The following is a 23,087-nucleotide window of genomic DNA, read 5'->3' on the forward strand; positions in this document are numbered from 1 at the left end:
GTATGATTCAATAGCAGCTACTCTGCAGGAAATATTTGACTCTATCATGTGTTAGAGTTCGAAATGAACTTCCAGATGTTCAAGCTGGATTTAGAAAAGGCAGAAGAACCAAACTGCGAGATCTGTTGGATCATCAAAAAAACAAGAGAGTTCCAGAAAAACATCTACTTCTGCTTTATTGACTATGTCAAAGCCTTTGACTGTGTGTATCACAACAAACTATGGAAAATTCTTAAAGAGCATCAAAGAATTGATGCTTTTGAAATGTGGTGTTGGAGAAGACGCTTGAGAGTCCCTTGGACAGCAAGGAGATCAAACTAGTCAATCTTAAAGGAATCAGTGCTGAATATTCATTGGAAGGACTGATGCTGAAGCTGAAACTCCAATACTTTGGCCACCTGATGCGAAGAACTGACTCGCTGGAAAAGACCCTGATGTTGGGAAAGATTGAAGGCAGGAGGAGAAGGGGATGACAGAGGATGAGATGGTTGGATGGCATCACCAACTTGATGGACATGAGTCTTAGTAAGCTCTGGGAGTTGGTGATGGACAGGGAAGCCTGACGTGCTGCAGTCCATGGGGTCGCAAACAGTCAGACACGGCTGAGCAACTGAACTGAACTGATCATGTGTTACTGAGCCAGCAGTGTTGAAACTGAGACCCCCTCAAGTTGAGTTCCCATACCGAGTTTATGATTAATCTCTCTATCCAAAACTCTATTCCCTTTGTTGTCCTCTCTGACCTCAATTCTGTGCTAACTGAACACTATGATCAACCAGAGTCAGATGACTAAAACTGCTATTGTCGGTAACATTGTTAATGCACTAAAATTGCTATTTTATCATTAATGTACAAATTCAGATCATTTCTCTAGGACAAGATGAGCTAACGGACCCAATGGGCCATGGACCACCTGGCCAGAGAACTGTAAATGGACGACACCCTGACTTTCAAAGGAGTCAATGCTGAGTTCAAAATGACTGAAACATCAATTGCTGACTGAAAAAAAGCAATCAATTGCTGACTGAAAAAAAGCAATGATTAAGAAATATCACAGAAGTATTGAAGCAACATGGATAGTTGTAGAGATTATCATACTAAGTATAAGTCAGACAGAGGAAGACAAATATCATATATCACACTTGTACATGGAAGCTGAAAAATAGTATAAATGAACTTAACATAAAAAACAGAAACAAACTCACGGAGATAGAAAACAAACTTATCATTAACAAAGGTAGGGGGAATTGGAGTAGGGGTTAACAGATGCACACTGCCATATGTAAAATAAAAAGGATACTGTACACCACAGAGAACTATATTTAATACCTTGTAATAAACTATAATGAAACAGAAAAAAGTATCTATTGATATATATATATAAAACACCAAATCACTTTGTTATACACATGAAACTAACACAGTATTGTAAATCAACTATACTTCAATTTAAAAAATAGAAAATGTTACAGAAATGTCACAAACTTAATCCCAGCCTCTTTCCTTTTCCCCTTTAAGAAAACCGCTCATTCAAACACTAAGTTTGAGTGGATATGCAGTTTGTCTCCTGCTCCCTTGCTTGTTACTCTGCAGTAAACTCTGTACTTGCCTTCACCACAACCCAGCGTCAACAGATTTGGCTTTACTGTGCACTGGATGAACAGACTTGAGTTTGGTTCAGTAACAGTGTCAACAGCGACCTTCATTTACCCTTATGAATTTAACCATCATCTGCTCTATGAATTTTCATAAGAAATAGAAGCTGAGGACTTCCCTGGTGGTTCAGTGGCTAAGATTCCATGCTCCCAATACAGGGCCTGGGTTCAATTCCTGGTCAGGGAAGTCCAGGTCACATGCCACAACTAATAGAATTCACAAACCTCAGCTAAAGATCCTGCATGCCACAACATAGAAAATCCTGCACACCACAATTAAGACCCAGCACAGCCAAATAAATAAATAAATAATTTTACAAAGACCATATATTAAAAAAAAAAGAAAAGAAATAGAAGCTGAATATATCTTGACGTGCTCTACCACTTGATAGTTTCATGCCTAACAGTTTTGTTGTGAATTTTTGAGTTCAGGGACAAGACTGGGGTATTTCTGAATGAGAAGACTATTTTCAACCACAATTATCAAACATTAAATAACTTCAGAAATTAGCTTCTGCTGTAGACTAAACAATTTTTAATCAATTCAATCTAAAAGTATAAGGCAAAACAGCACTTATATGTAAACCTTAACACGTCAGTAAAATCATTTCAACAACAGCTAATACCATCTAAATCACATCAAACTGCTATATACACTCCCAGTGCTGTCAGAAACCAGATTTCTTTTTTTTTCTTTCCATTTATTTTTATTCAGTGGAGGCTAATTACTTTACAATATTGTATTGGTTTTTGTCATACATTGACATGAGTCAGCCTTGGATTTACATGTGTTCCCTATCCCGATCCCCCCTCCCACCTCCCTCTCCATCCCATCCCTTTGGGTCTTCCCAGTGCACCAGCCCTGAGCACTTGTCTCATGCATCCAGCCTGGGCTGGTGATCTGTTTCACCCTTGATAGTATACTTGTTTCAGTGCTGTTCTCTCAAAACATCCCACCCTCGCCTTCTCCCACAGAGTCCAAAAGTCTGTTCCGTACATCTGTGTCTCTTTTTCTGTTTTGCATATAAGGTTATCATTACCATCTTTTTAAATTCCATATATATGTATTAGTATACTGTATTGGTCTTTATCTTTCTGGCTTACTTCACTCTGTATAATGGGCTCCAGTTTCATCCATCTCATTAGAACTGATCCAAATGAATTCTTTTTAATGGCTGAGTAATATTCCATAGTGTATATGTACCACAGCTTTCTTATCCATTCATCTGCTGATGGACATCTAGGTTGCTTCCATGTCCTGGCTATTATAAACAGTGCTATGATGAACACTGGGGTACACATGTCTCTTTCAGATCTGGTTTCCTTGGTGTGTATGCCCAGGAGTGGGATTGCTGGGTCATATGGCAGTTCTATTTCCGGTTTTTTAAGGAATCTCCACACTGTTCTCCATAGTGGCTGTACTAGTTTGCATTCCCACCAACAGTGTTGGGTTCCCTTTTCTCCACACCCTTTCCAGCATTGATTGCTTGTAGACTTTTGGATAGCAGCCATCCTGACTGGTGTGTGATGGTACCTCATTGTGGTTTTGATTTTCATTTCTCTGATAATGAGTGATGTTGAGCATCTTTTTGTGTCTTTGTTAGCCATCTGTATGTCTTCTTTGGAGAAGTGTCTGTTTAGATCTTTGGTCCATTTTTTGATTGGGTCATTTATTTTTCTGGAATTGAGCTGCAGGAGTTGCTTGTATATTTTTGAGATTAATCCTTTGTCTGAGAAAACAGATTTCTATTCCCATACAAATTTGTGCCAGATACATTTTCCAAGTTCAAACTATAGTTTCAGAGTGTGTTTAGGCCTGATGTTAGTGCAAAGGAAATTCCCACATTTCAAAATCCATTTACAATGGATTTCAAAACTGTGTAACTGAGAAGCTTTCACCAGCCATCAACTGGAAGGGATTAATCTATCAGGTGGAGACACGGTAAAAGACAAATATCAAGAGAAAAATTGAGTAGTCTTCTACAAGTGCCTTCCAAGAGATCAATACACTGAATATTGTAGGCACAGGGACTAATTATCAACAGTTGGTAGGACCTATGAGTGAGAAAACATTTCACAGATGAAATACATAAAATCTCATTACAGATCAGCATTAACAGAAACATTTCTATCCATTTTGATGAGAGGGAACATTATCTTTGAAGTCCAACTAAGTGAACTTTTAGCTTTAAAGGGGGAGTGTAATTCTTCTCAATAGTAAGCCTACATTACAGAAAGAAATTGTAGTTTTTTTAATTTTTTATTTCATCGATAAAACATCTATAGAAATTTCTCTCTTGCTATGGCTACATAATATACCGTAATCCCCACACAATATCCTCAGTTTTGCCTCTTGGCCTGAAAACCACAAAATATCCACCTTTACAGGAAGAGTTGGTTAACCTCACCTGAAAATAATTTCTTACCATCAGTCCAGTGCCACCCCATAAACAGGATAATAGAAGCTCATTCCATTAACAGCATTTTAAAACTATATGAAGGCATTTTTAAAAATACATTTTTTTACTAAGAGATAATAAACAGTGATTAATAGTTATTCACAAAGGGCTGTTAATTTCTTTGTATTCTTATGTCATCCCCACTAAAATAAAAGTGATGGGCTAGCTAGCTGAAATGCAGGAATGTTATCATTCAATCATTTCAGAAATCAGTAAAGAAAGTGAAATAACTCTAATCAGTCAATAATAATGCAAAACGCAGTTGTTAAATACCAACCACACTGGTCAACATAACCAGTTTCTTAACATTTTCAGGAAGTGTTTGAAACTCAACTGCTTTCTTCACATGTGACCAATACCATTAGAAAAACATTCAAACAAATATAAAACTATTACTTCCAAAATGAGCTCCTAAGTAAAAAACACCAATAAAAATGTTTCCCTGTTCACAACGACCTGGGCTTGCTGAAGAGTTTTTAAAATTTCAAAGAATTTCAAGTCAGCTATACTATGAAGACACTTGCTTTTGCAACCAAAAGGCAGGTGATCAGAGTCCTGATCTCCAGTTCATTTGACTCAAAGCACACAGAAAGCCTCTCTGATTTTTCTTCATCTTAGCCTCACTCTGTTTTAAGTTCTTCTCTGCTGGTCCATCTTTACACACATCCCTTCTCCTCTCATCTCTCTCTGCCCACCAATCCACTTCTTTAACCAGCCACCATGCCTTCTGCAGGATATTACTGTATCTTCCACCTGCCCAATACACAGTAGGTGGCTTCATACTGATACAGCTAGAGAAAAGTTTCTAGTATTGTCAAACTTTATTGAAGTAATGTAAAGAAGATAAGTCAACAAAAGTTAGGGTACCTCCACAGCTGTGATTTAATTGTCTTGGGGAAGGAGAACTGCTAAGAAGTTCCCTTTATTCAGAGAGACAGGGGACAGATGCAGCTCCAGGAGCTGGAAGAGGCAGGGCAGATCCTCACTCAAAGTTGCAGCAGACACTTACCCAATTGGATGGGCATTTGACATCCAACACTTTGCAACCTCTCCACAAAAGTAAGCCCAATGACTGAAAAATGAAGACTCAGAAGCAGTAAAGGCCTCTACAGCCATATCCATCTAAGGTGCCTAGAATGTTTTACCAAGTATTGAGGATGGGAGACAAGATAGGCTATTTTCCATGTCTACATTTTCCTTTTTATCCACACACCCAAATAATCCCTTCTTAAAATATCTAAACTAGAGTTGAGTCTCTAGAGTTAGGTATTATATGGTAGAAGTATAAGGGTGACTCAAATTTGGTTTAGAAGTGCTCCATAAATTAAATTAGTCCAGAAGTCACTCTAGGACTTTCCCCTATCTGGTTTATAGTCCACGACACACCTCTTCAACCATTCTCATACCAACATCCTTAGCTCCCCAATCCTGCTAACCCAAACTCACTTCAGTCTGTCTGTCTCCTCACATCTTTACCAGTATACCTAGGTCTAAGTGGAGAAAAATCACATAATAACAAAATCAAACCAAAAGGCCCCATTATGACTGCTTGGACTCAGGGAATTCAGTGCTACCAAGGGATGCTAAGTTTCCTTGGTCAACTCTAATTCTCCAAAGTCACCATTTCAAACCTTCACCACTCTCCAGTCACCTCCTACCTTATCACCTCATTCTGGGTAGATGATCACAGTCCCTGCTTTATAAAAAAGACAGTCACACAGAAACTGCTTTCATCTTTGCTCAACAAAACCTACACACCACATGTATTTAATGCCATTTTCTCCTCTTCCCTTGAATCAAAGGATATTTTCACCTGCTTAATTTTCATTCCAGAGACAGTTTCCTCTGGTCTCCAAGAAAAGCTGACCCTAGTAACGATCCCCTTCATTTCTTTAAATCAACCACTCCCCTTCCACTCTGTTCCTTAAAACAAACAAAAGAAAACTCCTTCCCTGAAAATCTCCTTGAAAGCATTACATCTACTCACCATCTCCATCTCCTCTGCTTTACCCCACCCCACACAGCTGCGCCCACCTAGGTCACCAGTGGCCTTAAGTGAGCACTTGACAATTCTGTTCTCACCTGACCAACCACAGACATGATTGACCACTCAGGTCTCACTAAGATGCTGTGCCCTTGGCTTCTGTGATAGCAAACTCTCTGGGTTTTCCTCCTACTTCACACTGCTTCTTCCCCAGTAAGGAAGCCACATACAGGGACTTCCCTGGTGGTCCAGTAGCTGAGACTCCATGCTCCCTATATAAGAACTAGATCTTGCATGTCTCCAATGAAGATCCCCCATGCCAGCAACTAAGACCTGGTGCAGCCAAGTAGGATAAATAAATAAAAATAAGTATTAAACAAAAGAAACCACATAACAGACATAACATTGAAGATACAAGGAAGCCACATCTAAGCAACCAGAGGTGAGGAGTTTTCTGCACCTTGGTGTGGGGGTACCGTACCAAGGGTGCCACCCCTGGGGCTCCAGGCACCACTGAACTCTCTGGTCTCACCTGCTGGAAGAGAAGCTGCTCTGCTTTAAGTCTCTCCATCATCTCCTGCTCCATCAAAGCTACTTCTCTTTCATGCTCCAGTTGGACCATTTCCTCTTGTCTCTCGTATGATTTAAAGAAAAACATCACATTACTAATTACAGATAAAACAATTTGTAAATCACAATCTTGAAAGCATCTTAACCACCACCAATAGGGAAAGAAAAGCAAATTACAAGCTATCCATTAGGAAACTATATCATAATTGGGGAAAATGCGTGTATTATTTCAACAAAGAGCATAAAATTAAAATTACACATTGAATGTGGTCACAATTGTGTAAAAAAAAACAAAACTCCAGACAAGTACATACGAAAAAGATTATAGACTAACTAAAAATACCTAAAAATCTAAATAGAGGTCTTTGTTTTCTTTGCTTTTTCATGTTGTCCAAGTTTTGTATTTTTATAATAGAAAGAAATGATAATATTGAACTTCTTTCAAAAAGCAAAGACACTGGGCCAATTATTTCACTCATATAATTTTATAACAGAAGATCCAAAATGGAACAAGATAAAAAACCCAGAAATAAACCCAAGCATCTTTGGTCAATTAATCTATGACAAAAGAGGAAAGAATATACAATGGAGAAAAGAGAGTCTCTTCAATAAATAATGCTGTGAAAACTGGACAATTACATGTAAAAGGATGAAATCAGAACATTCTCCTGTACCCTACACAAAAATAAACCCCAAAGGGATTAAAAGCCCTAAATGTAAGACTGGATACTATAAAACTCCTAGAACAAAACATAGGCAGGACACTCTTTGACCTAAATTGCAGTGATATCTTTTTTGACCCATGTCCTAGAGTAATGGAAATAGAAATAAACAAATGGGACCTAATTAAACTTAAAAGCTTTTGTACAGCAAAGGAAACCATAAACAAAATTAAAAGACAACCTGCGGAATGGGAAAAAATATTTGCAAATGATGCAGCCAACAAGGAAATTAATCTCCAAAATATACAAGCAGCTCATATAGCTGAATATCAAAACAAACAAACACAACGTATGGCAAAAACCACTACAATATTGTAAAGTAATTAGCTTCCAACTAATAAAAATAAATGAAAAGAAAAAACAAATAATCAAAAAATGGGCAGAAATTCTAAATAGACTTATCTTCAAAGAAGACCCACAGATGGCCAAAAGACACATGAAAAGATGCTAAGTTAAACATCACTGTTAGAGAAATGCAAAATAAAACTACAATGAGGTATCACCTCACACCAGTTAGAATGGCCAGCATCAAAAAGTCTACAAATAATAAATGTTGGAGGTGGTATGGAGTAAAAGGAACCCTTCCCTACACTGTTGGGAATGTAAATTGGTACAATCACCATGGAGAAAAGTATGGAGGTTCCTTAAAACATGAAAAATAGAACCCACATGATCCTTCAATTCCACTCCTGGGCATATATCTGGAGAAAACTCTAATTCAAAAGATACATGCATCTCAGTGTTCACTTAAGCACTGTTTACAATAGTTAAGACATGGAAACAGCCTAAAAGTCCAGTGATAGTTAAATGGATAGAGAAAATGTGGTGCATATATGCAAAGGCATACTCTTCAGAACAAGAAAGAAGGCTGTTTGCAGCAACATGGATGGACCTAGAGATTATAATGCTAAGTGAAGTAAGTCACACAAAGATTAATGTTATACAATATCACTTATATGTGAAATCTGAAAAATGATATACACAAACTTCTTTATAAAACGGGAACAGACTCAAAGACATAGAAAACAAAGCTATGGTTACCAAAAGGGAAAGGTTCGGGGAGAGGGGAGGGATAAATTAGGAATTTGGAAGAAATATATACACCCTACTATATATTAGTAAAAAAAGGACCTACTGTACAGCACAGAGAACTATACTGACTATTTTGTAATAATCTATATGGAAAAAGAATCTAAAAAATATATATGTATGTAATATATACATGGATCTGAGTCACTTTACTGTACACCTAAAACTAATATAATATTGTAAAGCAAATATTCTTTGATAAATAATAAATTTTTAAAACTATATCCATATTTACCTGTTTCTCCATGGTCACATTTTTCTTATACTTGTAAATCCACAGTGCTAAATATTCTATTGGATCCACTGGACGCATCCTTGCCACTTCCGCAAGACCTTCAGTTAGACATGTCCCAAGAATCTTTTGAAGATATGCTGACTCCATTTCTAATTGCTAAATAAAAACTTCTAAAAGATAAATGTTTTGCATTAGTGCAGGAAATTTTCAATGAAGGTACAGTCAAAGCAGAGTCTAGTGAGTCCAACAAAGCATTACCTTCTGTCACCACTCATGGGCACCTGCCATCAGCACATCAGGGCACTAGCAAGCTGGCTCCAGGATGCTTCTAGCAGTTTCCAAAATGGCTCCACAAAAGTTGCCGTGACTAGAGTAGTTTCCAAATCCTGAAGGACCCTGGAGTCCAAGAGTCAGAGAAGGGTTACTTTCATTACTGTCCATATGACATATGGATGTCCATATGACGAGATGCATGTCTTACTAAATCCTCACAGCATACCTGAACACAGTATCCTTAGCCCCACTGTGCAGATGAGGATGACCAGACACAAAGAGTGTAAGCAAACAGCCCAGGATCACACAGGTTGTGCATGATGGAGAGGGAATCATACCCAACTCTTGATTCCAGAGCTGCTACCCTACATGACTTATTAAGATGTTCGTTGCAACTCATGAGAGTTATTTCTTGAAAATATCACCATCATCCACCTCAAATTTTTTAAAACTCCAAATATCTCAAGGCCAAAGAATAAAAAAAAAAAAATCCAACCTTTCAAGAATAGCATATCAAGTTCCTCATGCTTTGGCTCCACTTTTCTCTCCAGGCTCACTTCCAGATATCCCTTCTGGCTCCTGGGCTTTAACTACACAGAAGATCTTGCCATCCTTCTGCTCACACCTTGCATGTTTCCATCTCCATGACTTTTGCATATGACAGCCCACTCACTCTCCCTCAGCTTGGAAAATACTTCCTCACCTGCAAGGCATCACTCCTCTCTCATTTCTCCCTGCTGTGGGTCATACAACTGTCTCCCAGGCAATGCAAAGATGGTCCTCCTTCCCCAAGCAGCTCACACAGCATGTGTCACACTACCTGAGCACTGTGTATGCATATGTCTGTCCTCCCACAAGAAGACAAGTTTCTCTAGCTCCTCAAAAAGTATGGCTCATTCACAGTGTGGACACAGCTGGCCCTCCATGGGCAAGTGAATGAGTTTCTCCACTCTCTCAGTAATGTCCCAATTTACTAATGAATCTGGACAAGAATAATCTTAGACAAGAAAGGAAGGGAGAATAAAAGAAAGAAAGAGGGAGGGAGGGAGGAATGCAATAACCACTCTATCTCAGGTGTTTTGAAAACAGTGATCACCTTTGAATTACCCGTATGGAATTCAGATTCCTCTGATAATCTGATGAAATGTATTCATTATTCAACAAATATATACTGAGTATCTGTTATATTCAGACATGAGCAATTTCAGGGGACAGAATTCCAGTGTCTAGACCTGTCCCTAAACAATTGCACCTAACATTCTGCACAAAATTGTAGAAACAATGACCCCTAACAACGATCCATAGATCTCAAACCTACTTTCTCTCTCATGATAGGAGTACAAATGGCATAACACCATGGAGAAGGATTTGTAAATATCTTGAAAATTACATATGTATTTACCATTGTATTTTACCATTGTATTTTACATATGTATGTACATATGTATTTATCATCAGTTTCACATCTGGGATCCTATCTTACAAAAATATGAAGTGATATTATTACTGAAATGCAAGTCCATATGCCTGTCACACAGTGAGGCCAAAACAATACCAAAGCGTCAGAGTTTGGAACAGAGAAAGGTTTATTGCAGGGCCATGCAAGGAACTGGGTGGCTCATGCTTTAAAAACTCCAAACTCCAAAGCTCTCAGTCAAGCCCTTTTCTAGGAAAGATGAGAGAGGGGTGGAGTTAGTTGTTACAAACTTCTTTGTATCAGATCATGGTCAGGTAATGGTGCTCCTGTAAATTCCATCAAATGTTATTCTCTGTTCTGCCCAAAAAGTTGCGGGGTGTGGGGAGGAACAGGTTCCACAGACAGCCACTGCTAGTGGGAATGGGGGAGAGGTTCACCGCTGCCTCAAGCCCCGGGCTAAGGCCAATGGGTGGCCCTGGCAAGGGCTCTGAAATTCTGCAGGACAGAGCCCCCAGCCTGTTCCCTGGGCCCTCCAGCCCACCCACTGGCCCGAGTCCAGGTGAACTGGAGGACTCCATGGAGGTCTGGATCCGCCTCTTACCTCACTCTGCACCCGAGGACTACCACTCCACAGACCACTACTCCACCAACAGACCCTCGGCTGTGTTCCTGAGTAACGGTTGCTGACAGTTGGTTGCTTGTGGGCGGAGCCCACTGCAGCAGCAACCAATGGTTAAGCAGGACCATTAACGGTCACTCACTGATGGTTGGTTGGTTGCTTATGGGCGGGCCCACTGCCTGTACTGACTAATGGCTGAGCCGGACCCTTGCCTGCTAAGGGGTGTCCAGAGTAACCCGCAGAGCAACTGCTGTGTTCTAAGGGCTGAGCTCCCCACGCTCTGTTACAATAGATACACAGGGTTGTTTTGTACTATCACTAACAATAACCAAATTGCGAATCCATCGTTAAGGTACAGCCACACAGTGGATTATTGTGCAAATAAAGAGAATGAGGAAGGTCTCCAAAACCAGGAGTGCGCTCTAAGACATACTGTGAAGGCGGGGAGTGGGGGAAGCAAGATGCTGAAATTGCATCTAGTATGCCCTCTTTGGTATTAACAACCGCTATGGGGAAAGAAATGTGTACTTGTGTATGCATAAACATTGTCATAACACAAACCAAAACCCGGCACAAACCTAATGCCCTACCTAGCTGGCGCTGGCATTTTACCCACACAGAGAAAAGAAAGATTATAACTGAGTATGGAACACAGTATCCTCATTGTACTTCTTCAATGGGATAATACTCTAAGGACAAAAATAACTACATTGACATCTCAATTCCATTTGAAACACACTAGCAATTTAAAGGACTTTTTCCTGGTGGCTCGGGCAGGAAAGAATATGCCTGCAGTGCAGGAAATCTGGAACAAATTTCTGCTGCAGCTCCAGAAAGCTAACACAAGAGAAGACGACCATGGTCTCCGTAAGAAGAAACCGCCCAAGGAAGACTGGTCTCCAATCGAAGCCGGCTGCATCGTCTCATCAACGGAACCCAGGTGAAACTCATTACTTCGTTTGGCTTGCTTCCTCTCCACGAAACAGCAAAAATACCCAGCCTGTTGTAAGGCATAGTTTTCATACATACCAACAGGCATCTTGGGTCAACAGAAGAAAGCCCATTCCCACAGAAACAACTGCCTTAAACCTGGCGAAGCTGTCCGAAGAAACAGAGGTTCATAGCTTATGCTTGGGAGAAAGCCGGCCGAGTGGAAGAGGAAGAGATCGGATGCGGTGGCCAGTTAAATTTAAAATTTCAGATAAACAAGAAACGATTTTGTATTATACACTCTACTATACTTGTGCTAAACAGTGATTTCTTATTTCTCTGAAATTCAAATTTAACTGGGTACCCCGAATTTTACCTGACCTGGATTCCGAGAGCTTCGATAGCTTTTCTATCCCAGACCCGCCTCTCCTGCCCCTCCAAAAGGGGCGGCGCTGCTCACCAGGGAGGAGGAGAGGACTCAGCCACAGAGATGCCGCCTGGCGCTGAACTATTCCTCTCTCGCACCACTGGCAAGGTCTAAGAGCCAAAGCTGCCTCTGCCCGCTGGAACCCAGCCCAGCACCGGGAGCTGTTCTTCCCCAAAGGCGCCTGCATTCTAGAGGCTGGCGCCTGACGCATGCGCCTACCTACCTGCAGGTAGCGTCCCGTTGCTAGGCAACGATCCCGCGCGCCCCCGGGCTGGAGACCGCCTGGGGCAGAGAGAGAAGAGTGCTTGCTGAGAGCTGAGCTGACAACGCTGGGCAGAGGTCAGACGAGGGGGCGCGCGGGCCGGGGCGTGAGGGATGAGGGGGGGGGGGGGGGGGGAGAGTACGGAGGAGTAGATGCTGCAGAGAGGAGAGGCTGGAGGAGTGGGGCGGGGTAGGATGCGCAGCTGAGAGGAGGCTGCGCCTGAGGTGTGCCGGGTGCTGGATGGAGAGCCGGGAGCACCAGGGTAGATGAGCAGAGACAGGATGTGCAACCTAGAGGCTGTGAGGAGGGGCCAGCCAAAAAGGGGACTCGACCAAGCGAGACTGGCAAGCGCAGTGCACACGGAGAGAGCAAGGACAGAGGCTGACCGGGGCGGGGCGGGGGAGGGAGTGGATGTGCGCAAAGGCTACCTGTAGGTGAAGCCCGCACTGCCTAAGGCCAGAGAAGAGTGTAGCAATCTAACATCCTGGTATTTTCTCAACCTAGCACTTTTGCACCTGCTGGTGACTTCTGCTTGAAGCCTGTCCACTGGAGAGGGGAGGGGGGGAGAATAGCACATCTAAGAACTGTAAATTCAGTTTTATTTGGGGACTTAACTGAGGATTATAGCCCTGCAGACAGCCTCTCAGACAACTCTGAGAAACTGCTTCAGCATGGAAGAGGTGAGGGCAGAGGTCAGCGTATAGCAGATTCGGAGAACGGGTACCTGCAGTCAAACACATATCTAGGTAAAAGTTTACTGCTAGTTATCAAGCACACACAGTTTAATTATTTTATTGCTTTTCTAAATATGTAAGATGCAAGAAATTTGGGTTTATAAAATTTTCTCCTGAAAATTTCTAGCTGAAGGTCTATTCTGTGAGTTTTCCCAGAGAGTAGAGTATCTCATTCCTGATTTCCACCCTGAACTCTTTTCAGGCTGTGTTAGTGACTCAATTAACAACTGCTAATGACTCAGTCCTTGTGGAGCCAGCTGGCTGGAGACATTCTTTAGTTGGCATTCATTTCAGAACTAGCACAGGTGCCCCCACCTCCAGGAAGTCTTCCAACCTTTTTCATTTCCCCAACCATCTGCAGCCATCCCTGGGCTAGTTGTTTTGCACAGTTCTTGGCTAACATTTCCCATGTTTTGTTTCAGTTTATGTGGGGCAGTGCTGGGCACGAGATGCTTCACTAAATGTTGGTTGAGATAAGTTCCAGCATGGGCACTGACAGACGGAAATGAGCATGAGCTCTTGCCTGGGTCCACATGCATCCGAGCTCTCATTGCTTAAGTCAGGAAATATTTGTTGAGCACCTACTGTGTACCCAGCACTAAAAATATAGTGTGAACAAAGACAATCCCTATACTTAGTGCCTGGTTCACTGAATGCAAGGCTATGAGCAAGGAGGTCTAGTATAAGCAGACCCTTAGAGGAGCTCTGGGAAACTTTGAAAAATAGCCCTCTTGTCACTGGTGAGTGTGGCCTAATTTGGTGCGGAATGGGCAGCAAAATGCATTCCTTTGGCCCCTCCCTTTCCAGGATTTGCATGGAGGCTCTCTTTTTCAGATCGACTGTTTTCACATCAAGTCTTAATAATGGTCAGGTCAACATATTTTGTTGAGACCATTGTTGAAAATGTGTAGTTTGGAGCAGATGGTTTATCCAGTTTGCCACACTTAATGCAGTGTGGCAGCTACTGAGGACCAAATGTTACATTTGCAGACTTGGAATTCTGCAAGGGATGCAGACTTGGTGATTCTGCCCCCTGGAAAGGGCAGTTGTACTGAGATTAAAGCAAAGGAGAGCTGTAACTGTGTGTCGCCTGGGGATTTTGTTAAAATGCAGACTCTCAATCTCTAAGTCTAAGGTGGGACCTGAGAATCTGCATTTCAACAACTCCCAGGTGATGTAATGCTGCTGATTATGGACTACACTTTGATGAGAAGGGGTGTAGAAAGTAGTTTATTTGGGTGCATTGATTCAGGTGCATTGATCACAGATTGGCAGAAGGAGCCACCACATATTCCCATCCCCTCCCTTCACCACCACCCCAAAAGTAGTGACTTTAAACACACATGTATTATCTTACAGTTTTTGAAGTTTGAGATCCAAGGTGAATCTTACAGAGTTAACATCAAAGTGTTTCAGCAAGGCTGGTTCTTTCTGGATGCCCCAGGAGAGATCCCTTTCCTTGACTTTTCCAGCTTCTAGAGGCCACCCACCCTCCTTGGCTCATGGTCCTGAATCACATCACCTTTTCTCCCTCTGCTGCTATCACCACACCTTCTTCTACCCTGTCCGACTTCACTGTGTCCCTCTTATAAAGGCGCTTGTGATTACATTGTGCCTACCTATATTTGTTGTTATTTTAGTTGCTAAATTGTGTCTGACTCTTTACGACCCCATGTTCTATAACCCGTCAGGCTCCTCTGTCCATGGGATTTCCCAGGCAAGAATACTGAGGTGGGTTGCCGTTTCCTTCTCCAGGTGATCTTCTGGACCCAGGGATTGAAGTCACGTCTCCTGAGCTGACAGGCAGATTTTTACCACTGAGCCACCTGGAAAGACTGCATACCTGGATAATCCAGTATAATTTCCCCAAAACAAAAATGCTTAATTTAATCACATCTGCAAAGTCCCCTTTGTCATATAAAGTAACGTAGTTCATAGATTCTAGGTATTACTTTGTGAACACCTTTGGGAGCCATTGTTCTCCCCTGACATGCTGTGTATTTCCTAGGGACAAGGACATTTTCTTACTCATATTTCAATTACCACAACCAAGAAGTTTAACCTTGATATAATTCTATTATGGAACTTACAGCTCACATTCAGTTTTCCCAACAATGTCCTTTACAGAATTCTGTCTTCTGTTCTACACCCAACTAAGGATCATATATTGCTTGAGTTGGGATGGCTGTTTAGGCTCCTTTGATCTGGACCAGTGCCTCATCTTTTTTGTCTTTCATGATATTGACATTTTAAGAGACTTTCTCTCAACTTGGCTTTGTTTGATGTCTTATTCCAGTTTTACATTTGGGGCAAGAATTCACAGAAATGTATTGTGTCCCAGGACAAAGTGCATCACATCAGGAGACACATAATGTTATTTTGTCCCTTTGTTGGTGATGTTTGCTTTGATCAGTTGATTAACTTTGTGCCTGTCAGGTTTTACCACTGTTAAGTTTCTGTATTTCTTTTTGGAGTTAATCCATAACTTGTGGATTCCATAAATTGTGGAGATAAACTTTGAGACTATATGAATATCCTACTCCTTGTCTTGTCCTTTTTCCTTGATATTCATCAAGTTTTAGTGTTCACTGATGATTGCTTCAGGCATACTATGATCATTACAAAATATTTTTAAATTCCACATTTATTAGTTGGCATTCTTCTTTGTGAAAGAATTTGTCTGCTCTCCCATTCAATAATTTATTCTTATGTGGACTCATGGATTCTTACATTATTCAATTGATTGTAATCCATTACAGTTATTATTGCTGAAGCTGAAACTCCAATACTTTGGCCACTTGATGCGAAGAGCCAACTCATTGGAAAAGACCCTGATGCTTGGAAAGATTGAGGGCAAGTGGAGAAGGGGGCGACAGAGGATGAGATGGTTGGACAGCATCACCAGCTCAATAGACATAAGTTTGAGCAAACTCTGGGAGCTAGTGAAGGACAGAGAAGCCTGTTGTGCTGCAGTCCATGGGGTTGCAAAGAGTCAGACATGACTTAGCAACTGAAAAATAACAACAGTCATTACTAATTTTGGTGGCCAAATTACTTCAGATTTGGCTAGTAATAGCCCCTTCAAGCTGACTCCTCTGTCCCCAACCATTTTATTTTTTAGCATTTTCTTATTTTGGGGGAACAGCAAAATATTCCAGGTGTATTAGACTTTTCCTGCCTGGATATTGGTCCTTTCTCCAAGGAACCCTGATTCTTTTTAAATTGTTAAGGCTATTTAAAAGCAAGTTCTATCTGAGGCTAGGTGGGTGGGGTGGGTGGAAATGAACTGGGAGTTTGGGGTTAGCAGATGCAAGCTATTATATATATAATGGATAACAACAAGTCCTATTGTATAGCACAGGGAACTATATCCAATATTCTGTGGTAAACCATAATGGAAAAGAATATAAAAAGAATGCATATATTAATGTATATGTATAACTGAATCATTTTGCTGTATAGCAGAAATTAAAACATTACTAATCAACTATACTTCAACTTTCAAAAAGCAGATTCTGTGTGTCCATTGCTACTGAGGTGTTTTTGCTTCTAGGCCTTTGCAGTGGAAAGAGCTAGGAATTTTTTTCCATATTCATATCTATCAATCTACTTATCTTTCCCTCTTTAAACTGAAAAGCGCCTCCAGGAAATGTTAGGACTTGATCTAAGGCTAGTATTCACTTTATTATTAGATCTTTTGGAGTTAAAATATGTCAGCTTCAGAAATATGAAGATGGTCAAGAAGAGGCTGGGTGCCAGGTGATTTCATATCACGATCTTCCACTGTAATAGTTAATATTAAACATTTATTACTCACCAAGCTATGTGCTTCACGTGTATTTATTATCTCTTCTAATCCTCACAATTATGAAATACATATCTTTGTTATTCTGTTCCTAGATCAGAAAGCTGAGGCTCGGAGAGACTTGGTAACTTGCTGAAGATCACACAGCTAATAAACAGGAGACCCAGGACTGGAACTTGGTCTGTCTGATCCTGGAGTCTGTGTTCCCCTGCTGCATACACCTCTGCTCACGTAGCCCTGGGCAGTAGCTACAGTGCCAGGCATTTTCCCTCCCTCTCTGCCTCAGGGCTTCTCAGAGGTCCCTAGTGAAATATATAAGCCTGTCTTATGTATGTCATAGATGACTGTAGCTTTTAAGCTCACAATAGTGTGCTTGCTAGGCACCCAGAGACCCTCTTACACCCTCCTGCCTGCTCAGCTATTTTTCAAGAGTAGAGATGTGTGGATAAGTGGAGGCCTCAGCCACTCTTAAATACCCATCCACCAAGCTCCTGGCCAGATGAACCCCAGGACCTATTTTGTGACCTAGGACAGCTGGAAAGCTTTAGAAAAAAGTTCAATCAAATGTAAGAGCTATTGGCAAGTACATATACATTTATTGGTAATTTGGGGGAAGGATGGGCTCCCAGAAACATCTCGTTTTTGTCCCAAAATGAATCTCCACTGGTTAGAATGTGTCTATTTTTTTCTTTTTAAGTCCAATTAGATTGTGACCCTGTTTTGGTGTTTCCCAAGCCCGCCAGGATGGAAACCAATTACCTGAAGAGGTGCTTTGGAAATCACCTGGCCCAGGCTCTGGCAGAAGTGGCGATGGTTCAGCCCAGTGACCCCATAGAGTACCTGGCTCACTGGCTTTATCATTACAGGAAAACGGCGAAAGCAAAAGAAAAGGTGTGTACATGAGAGTTAAGTCAGTTTGGGGAGGCCTCTCAGCTTTCTCATAGTAATCTGAAACCCAAAGCAGGACTCTGGAGACACCCTGGGGAGTATCATGTTTCATTTCATCTGTAAGGATGGCTTCCGCCCACATATTCTTGAAGTATAGGGATTCTGGGGGCTGAAGAGAGAAACCAGCTCAGTGGAGTTGTGGAATTGATGGGTTTGGAGATACTACCAGGTTGAAGCTAGTCAGTTACAGGAGCAAATTCAGGAGGCCCAAAGTGCCTGGGGCCTGTGGTCTATCCCAGGGAGGGTCCATGCCTCTGGGGACTGACCAGACTCTACTCTGTCATATCACCCCAGGATAGACAAGAGAAGATCCAGCTGCAGAGAGAATATGAAAATAGCCTCAAAGAAACCAGAATGGCGGAAATGCTGAAGCAAGAAGAACATGAGATTCAACAGCAGTGTGAAAAGTATCATCACCAGCTGGGGAGGAGAAACTCGGCGGTGGGCACAAACCCACATCCCATGGTGGGTACCAGGAAATGCATGGAGTGTACTGAGGCTCCCCAAACCTACTTTCCCTCCATAGTCATATGTTTGCATGTAAATCAATCTTACTGACAATCCTTGTCAATGAACAAAATGCTTAAAGGCATTTTAGATTTCAGGAAATACCTTACATGTGACTGGTTTAAAAAACCAGACTTTAGAAAAATCTAAAGCATCACTTGGAACAAGCATATTTTCGTACAAGATTCTTTGAATTCTTTTAAAAGATTACTCAATATTTTTCAGAAACCAAATATGGTTTCCAGTATATACTTCAGATATATTATTTTATGTTATATACTATTTATTTAACTAATTTAATATAGGCTATTTATGTATCAAGCCACAAGATGTCTCCTGTGATGCTCTAATAGTGGTCATGAATTATTAGAATAGTTAGCAACAACTCTGTATTTGTTAGTCTGACAAGCGTATCTTTTATCTCCCACAATTTTTGCCGCAGTCTTCTGAAAAACACCATGTGCCATTTTGTGCTTTCTACAAAGTACATGACACCTGGGGAGCAAATTGACTTCTTGAACTTGATATCTGACATCTTTGTAATGATCACTGTATTCCTGTGCATGAAAATCTTTAATGTAGTCTTATATAATTTATTAGCTTTTGTTAGTTTCCAAAACCAATTTTGATGAAGACATGAAAATATTAAAAGGATATTTTAATATTAAAAGGATATTTTATATGTGGTTTTCTACTACAGTCTGAAATCAGTAATTGAAGGAACCCTCCCTCAGGAACAGTTCACCACTTAAGCAGTTGTTGGGAGATGCTAGAGGTGAGATCATTATCAAAAGTGTCATCACCTCGGTTGCCCACGCTAATCCTTTTCTAACACCTGGCTTCACTGTTAATAGAATTGTAAATATACAAGGCAAGGAAAGACTCCCAAAACTGTACCCGGGTTTTATGATGGAAAACTTCGCTCACTTCAGTATTTTGAGTTGTCCCTTTGTGTGGCCCTCAGGAGGTTTCACACCCTGTAGCGTATTCCTTAGCAAGATTTGGATGAACAAAAGGTTTGCTGTTCTTTTGCCAAGTGTGAGACAATTGGCAATTGTCAGGGAAATGAGAGCCAGCCTGATGCCTGGATTGTGAGCAAGTTCTCAGTTTTAGGAAAGAGTTCACGTGCAAATTCTAAGTATGGACATTTATTCCCTTTGTTAGAAGGAAGCAAAGGGAACCCAACAGGGTCTAAAAGAAAGCTTATTGCTTACAGGGCAAGGGAGAGCCACATCCTGGCACAAATTGAAAGAGCTAGATAAAGGGTGAGGAGGTGGTGAGTTGAAAGTCACTCAGTCATGTCCAACTCTTTGTGACACCATGGACTATACAGTCCATGGAATTCTCCAGGCCAGAATACCAGAGTGGGTAGCCTTTCCCTTCTCCAGGGGATCTTCCCAATCCAGGGATCAAACTGTTAGGTAGTTAGAATAGGGAAAAGGAGTCCAAAATGGTGGTGGCTAAGACAAGGAGGGGGAAAGCCCAGGAAAATAGAACAGAGGAAGGTCAAAGGAAGGTCTGAGGACCGGAGTGAGGACTTCCGGTAGGACAGCACTCCCGACTAAGCCCAATTTGCATAGGACAGGCCCAGGGGGAAGAAAAAAAAACATATAAAAAGAGGAGCCAAAGGCCTTTCTGTCTCTCTCTCTCCCACGAGTGCGTGCACTCGCTCGCTCTTTCTCTCTCTTTCTCTCTCTCCCATGAGTGCGTGCACGCTCTCTCTCTCTTTCTCTCTCTCTCTCCCACGTGCGCATGCACGCTTTCTCTCTCTCCCAGCCCCAGCCCCCACAAACCATGGGGCGCTCTTCTCTTCGCATCTTTGGATCCACGTGCCCTCACACCTCAAAGATGGATTTTCCTGCTATCTTCTAATTAAAATAGAGCTGTAACACTGATTTCTCTAAGAGCTGTAACACGGTCCATTCGAGACCTGAGAGCTATAACACGGTCTGTCCAAGATCCGAGAGCTGTGACACGCGGAGGGCCTTAATGTCTGTCACTCCAAATCTTTGTTGTGACGAGACAAAAACTGCGGAGCATACACTCATCTGACATCTAAGCATACACTCGCCTGACAAAACCAAGGTCTCCCACATTGCAGATGGATTCTTTGCCAGCTGACCCACAAGGGAAGCTGTGGAGGTACATCAAATAGAATAAGAGTCTAAGTTCTGGTTTCTTGTTGGCTCCAAGTGAATTGCAAACTATTCCTTGCTGCTGTCACCTTTAAATTTCATCACTAGAGCTGTAAAACTTATCTGAAATAGCCCCAGAATGGGTTGCATTGGGTTTCAGAAAGCCTGCTGATTTAAAACTGATGGATTTTAACACCAGTACTCAAAGTTTTGCAAGATTTTCCTAAATATCTTAAAACCATCATTGCTTTTAGTACCCCAGATTGAATACTGTTGGTCTAGTGCATGGGTCAAAAGAGAAGTAGAAACAGAGCACTTTTTGTGTGGTAGAGATCACATCAAATTATGGGAATCAAGAAGAGACTCACAGAGAAGATAGCATTTGAGTCAGACCTGGAGGAAAACTGGCAAAAGTTGTCCTTGTACTGGTTTCTCTTCATTAAGCAGAGGCATTTTTTTAGTTAAGTAAATCATTATTCTGTTTCTAAGTCTGAAAATCCCATTGTTATAAAGATCTGAGCCATACAAATGTTTCAGGAATACGTTTTTATGGAAACAATATGTAGATTTGCCGCACAGATTCATTTGTAGCACTTTGGAGTTAGGAGGGTCTTGGAGATCATGTGGGCAAGTACTTCACAGACCTCTCTGCAGTGCCTCACGGGGTCCACTGTTGATTGGACAATGGGCGAAGCTGGGGGTAGAACTTGAGCTCCAAGTTTTCCTATCTCACCAGGGACTGCAGTTACGTGGATGCTTGATGTCTCCTTTAGTCTCACAGGTCACTGAGACTGTATTCATTTTTTCCATCTTTTTTCTCTCTGTGCTTCAATTTGGATAATTTCTATTGATCTGTCTTCAGGTTTACTGATCCTTTCTCCTGCAATGTCCAATATCCCATTTAAGAATTTAATGAATTTTTTTTTTTTCATTTTGGATAGTTTATTTTTCAGTTCTGGAATTCCATTCTGGCTCCTATCTTCTCTGCTGATATACCCTATCTTTTCACTCATTATGACCATTTTTCTCCTTTAAACCTGTAATCACTTTTAAGTTCTTGTCTGTCAATCTCATCATCTTTGTCATTTTGAGGTCTCTTTCTAGTATATATTTTTTTCTCCACATTATGGTTCACATTTTCCTACTTTTTCACATGTCTAATAATTATTTACCTGTGTTCTGAACTTTGTATGTGATACTGTATAGGTCATCTAGATTGTGTAGTTTTTCTTTAAAAGGTGTTGAATTTTTCTCTTTCTGGCAGTTACATTATTGGTGAATTATCTTGAACCTGTCAGATTTGTTTTATGCTTTTCTGGATAATGTCTTTTTCAGTTTTGTTCAGGCCTGAGCATGAAAATGTCAATATTGTATTCCTGCTATGCCAAGAATGTTTAGTCTCTGTTAATGCCTTTTTTTGCTCTTCTGCTTTTTGTTTAGCCACTTATATCTGTAGCAGGTTCCTTGGAGAAGACTAAATTCATGCAGGAGAATAGAGAACCCCTTGAGAAGGAAGCCTTGAAGCAGGAATCCCTGCCAGTAACTTCCAATATGATTCCAGGAATGCCTCAACAGAGCCCTTCTTCAGAGCCACCTGTCTCCAGCCAGGTTTACATGAACACTGGAACCCCACAAGAAATAAATTACCAGGCTGTTTAGCATGAAATTGCTCTTGAAATTCATCCTGGCTCCGAATCGCCTCCTTAGGTTATAGAAGGTGGATGATTCTAATGATGCTTCTCTCAAAGCTGCTGCAAGCTGAGAAAGTGGCCAACTCAAAGAGCTCTTGCTTGAAGATGATTAGCTATGTGGATTAAACCAAGATATGAGAGACTGTGGAAGGAGGTGTCTACAGGGACTCTCCAACCCAAGTCTTGTCCTGATAACCATGAAAACCCCTTAATTATGTGAAGATTTAAACTATGTATAGGGTAAAATAAACTCATAATAAAGATTTAAAATGAGTAACTAAACTGATGAGAATTTTTTTTTCCTCTTGCTTTATCATTTTTTGGAGACTAGACCGTGAAGACACATCTGTTTCATATATTTGTACCACAGCTTTAGCTGAATTTTACAATTAGGCCCTTCAGGGTGTTTACATGTCCTTATTTTTGAAACAACTCCAGTGACAGTAAAACTCAAAGGTTTGAAATTTTTTCCCTCATTTTCCATCTGTATTCATTCAGATATCTATATGCTGATGATCTGATATTTATATTTTTAATCAAGATTTCCATGAACATGACTCCCAGTTTGCTACCTCCACTTGGATAAACAATGGATATCTCCAACCTAACCATGGTTGACTCTTGA

General features: G+C 41.1%; 2 protein-coding genes across 8 annotated transcripts in view; one reads left to right on the forward strand and one right to left on the reverse strand.

The window, feature by feature from the left end:
• The window catches only part of DYDC1 (DPY30 domain containing 1), a 57,655-nt gene extending 45,111 nt beyond the window's left edge, over positions 1-12,544 (reverse strand). For 2 of the 4 annotated variants that reach the window (XM_020899053.2, XM_020899050.2), the window contains exons 1-4: positions 11,006-11,114; positions 8,973-9,110; positions 8,715-8,884; positions 6,631-6,732 (exon numbers count right to left, since the gene is read on the reverse strand). In XM_020899053.2, the coding sequence (XP_020754712.1) occupies positions 6,631-6,732; positions 8,715-8,861 (249 nt within the window). In that variant the 5' untranslated portion in view covers positions 8,862-8,884; positions 8,973-9,110; positions 11,006-11,114. Of the gene's footprint in view, positions 1-6,630; positions 6,733-8,714; positions 8,885-8,972; positions 9,111-11,005; positions 11,115-12,413 lie in introns of those variants that run through there. The other 2 variants (XM_020899052.2, XM_020899051.2) reach the window with 2 other exon arrangements.
• Positions 12,545-12,563: 19 nt separating this feature from the next.
• Positions 12,564-22,748, forward strand: DYDC2 (DPY30 domain containing 2). Of its 4 annotated transcripts, none has more exons than XM_070470937.1 (4): positions 12,564-12,719; positions 17,917-18,072; positions 18,424-18,594; positions 22,212-22,747. In XM_070470937.1, the coding sequence occupies exons 2-4, from the start codon at positions 17,926-17,928 to the stop codon at positions 22,428-22,430; spliced, it is 537 nt and encodes a 178-aa protein (XP_070327038.1). In that variant the 5' UTR covers positions 12,564-12,719; positions 17,917-17,925; the 3' UTR covers positions 22,431-22,747. The 4 variants fall into 4 exon arrangements, with proteins under 4 accessions (XP_070327038.1, XP_020754717.2, XP_020754714.2 ...); XM_020899058.2 differs by lacking the exon at positions 12,564-12,719 and adding an exon at positions 17,279-17,360; XM_020899055.2 differs by lacking the exon at positions 12,564-12,719 and adding an exon at positions 17,462-17,747 and having other exon boundaries at positions 17,879-18,072; positions 22,212-22,748.
• Positions 22,749-23,087: the final 339 nt, after the last annotated feature.

The sequence above is a fragment of the Odocoileus virginianus genome, chromosome 7 (genome assembly GCF_023699985.2).
Source record: "Odocoileus virginianus isolate 20LAN1187 ecotype Illinois chromosome 7, Ovbor_1.2, whole genome shotgun sequence".
NCBI classification, from domain to species: Eukaryota; Metazoa; Chordata; class Mammalia; order Artiodactyla; family Cervidae; genus Odocoileus; species Odocoileus virginianus.

Coding starts and splice junctions, on each gene's coding strand:
- DYDC2 (XM_070470937.1), top strand. CDS start 17,926: ATGGAAACCAATTACCTGAAGAGGTGCTTTGGAAATCACCTGGCCCAG. Junction 18,073..18,423: donor CGGCGAAAGCAAAAGAAAAG/GTGTGTACATGA, acceptor ATATCACCCCAG/GATAGACAAGAGAAGATCCA. Junction 18,595..22,211: donor GCACAAACCCACATCCCATG/GTGGGTACCAGG, acceptor CTTTTTGTTTAG/CCACTTATATCTGTAGCAGG.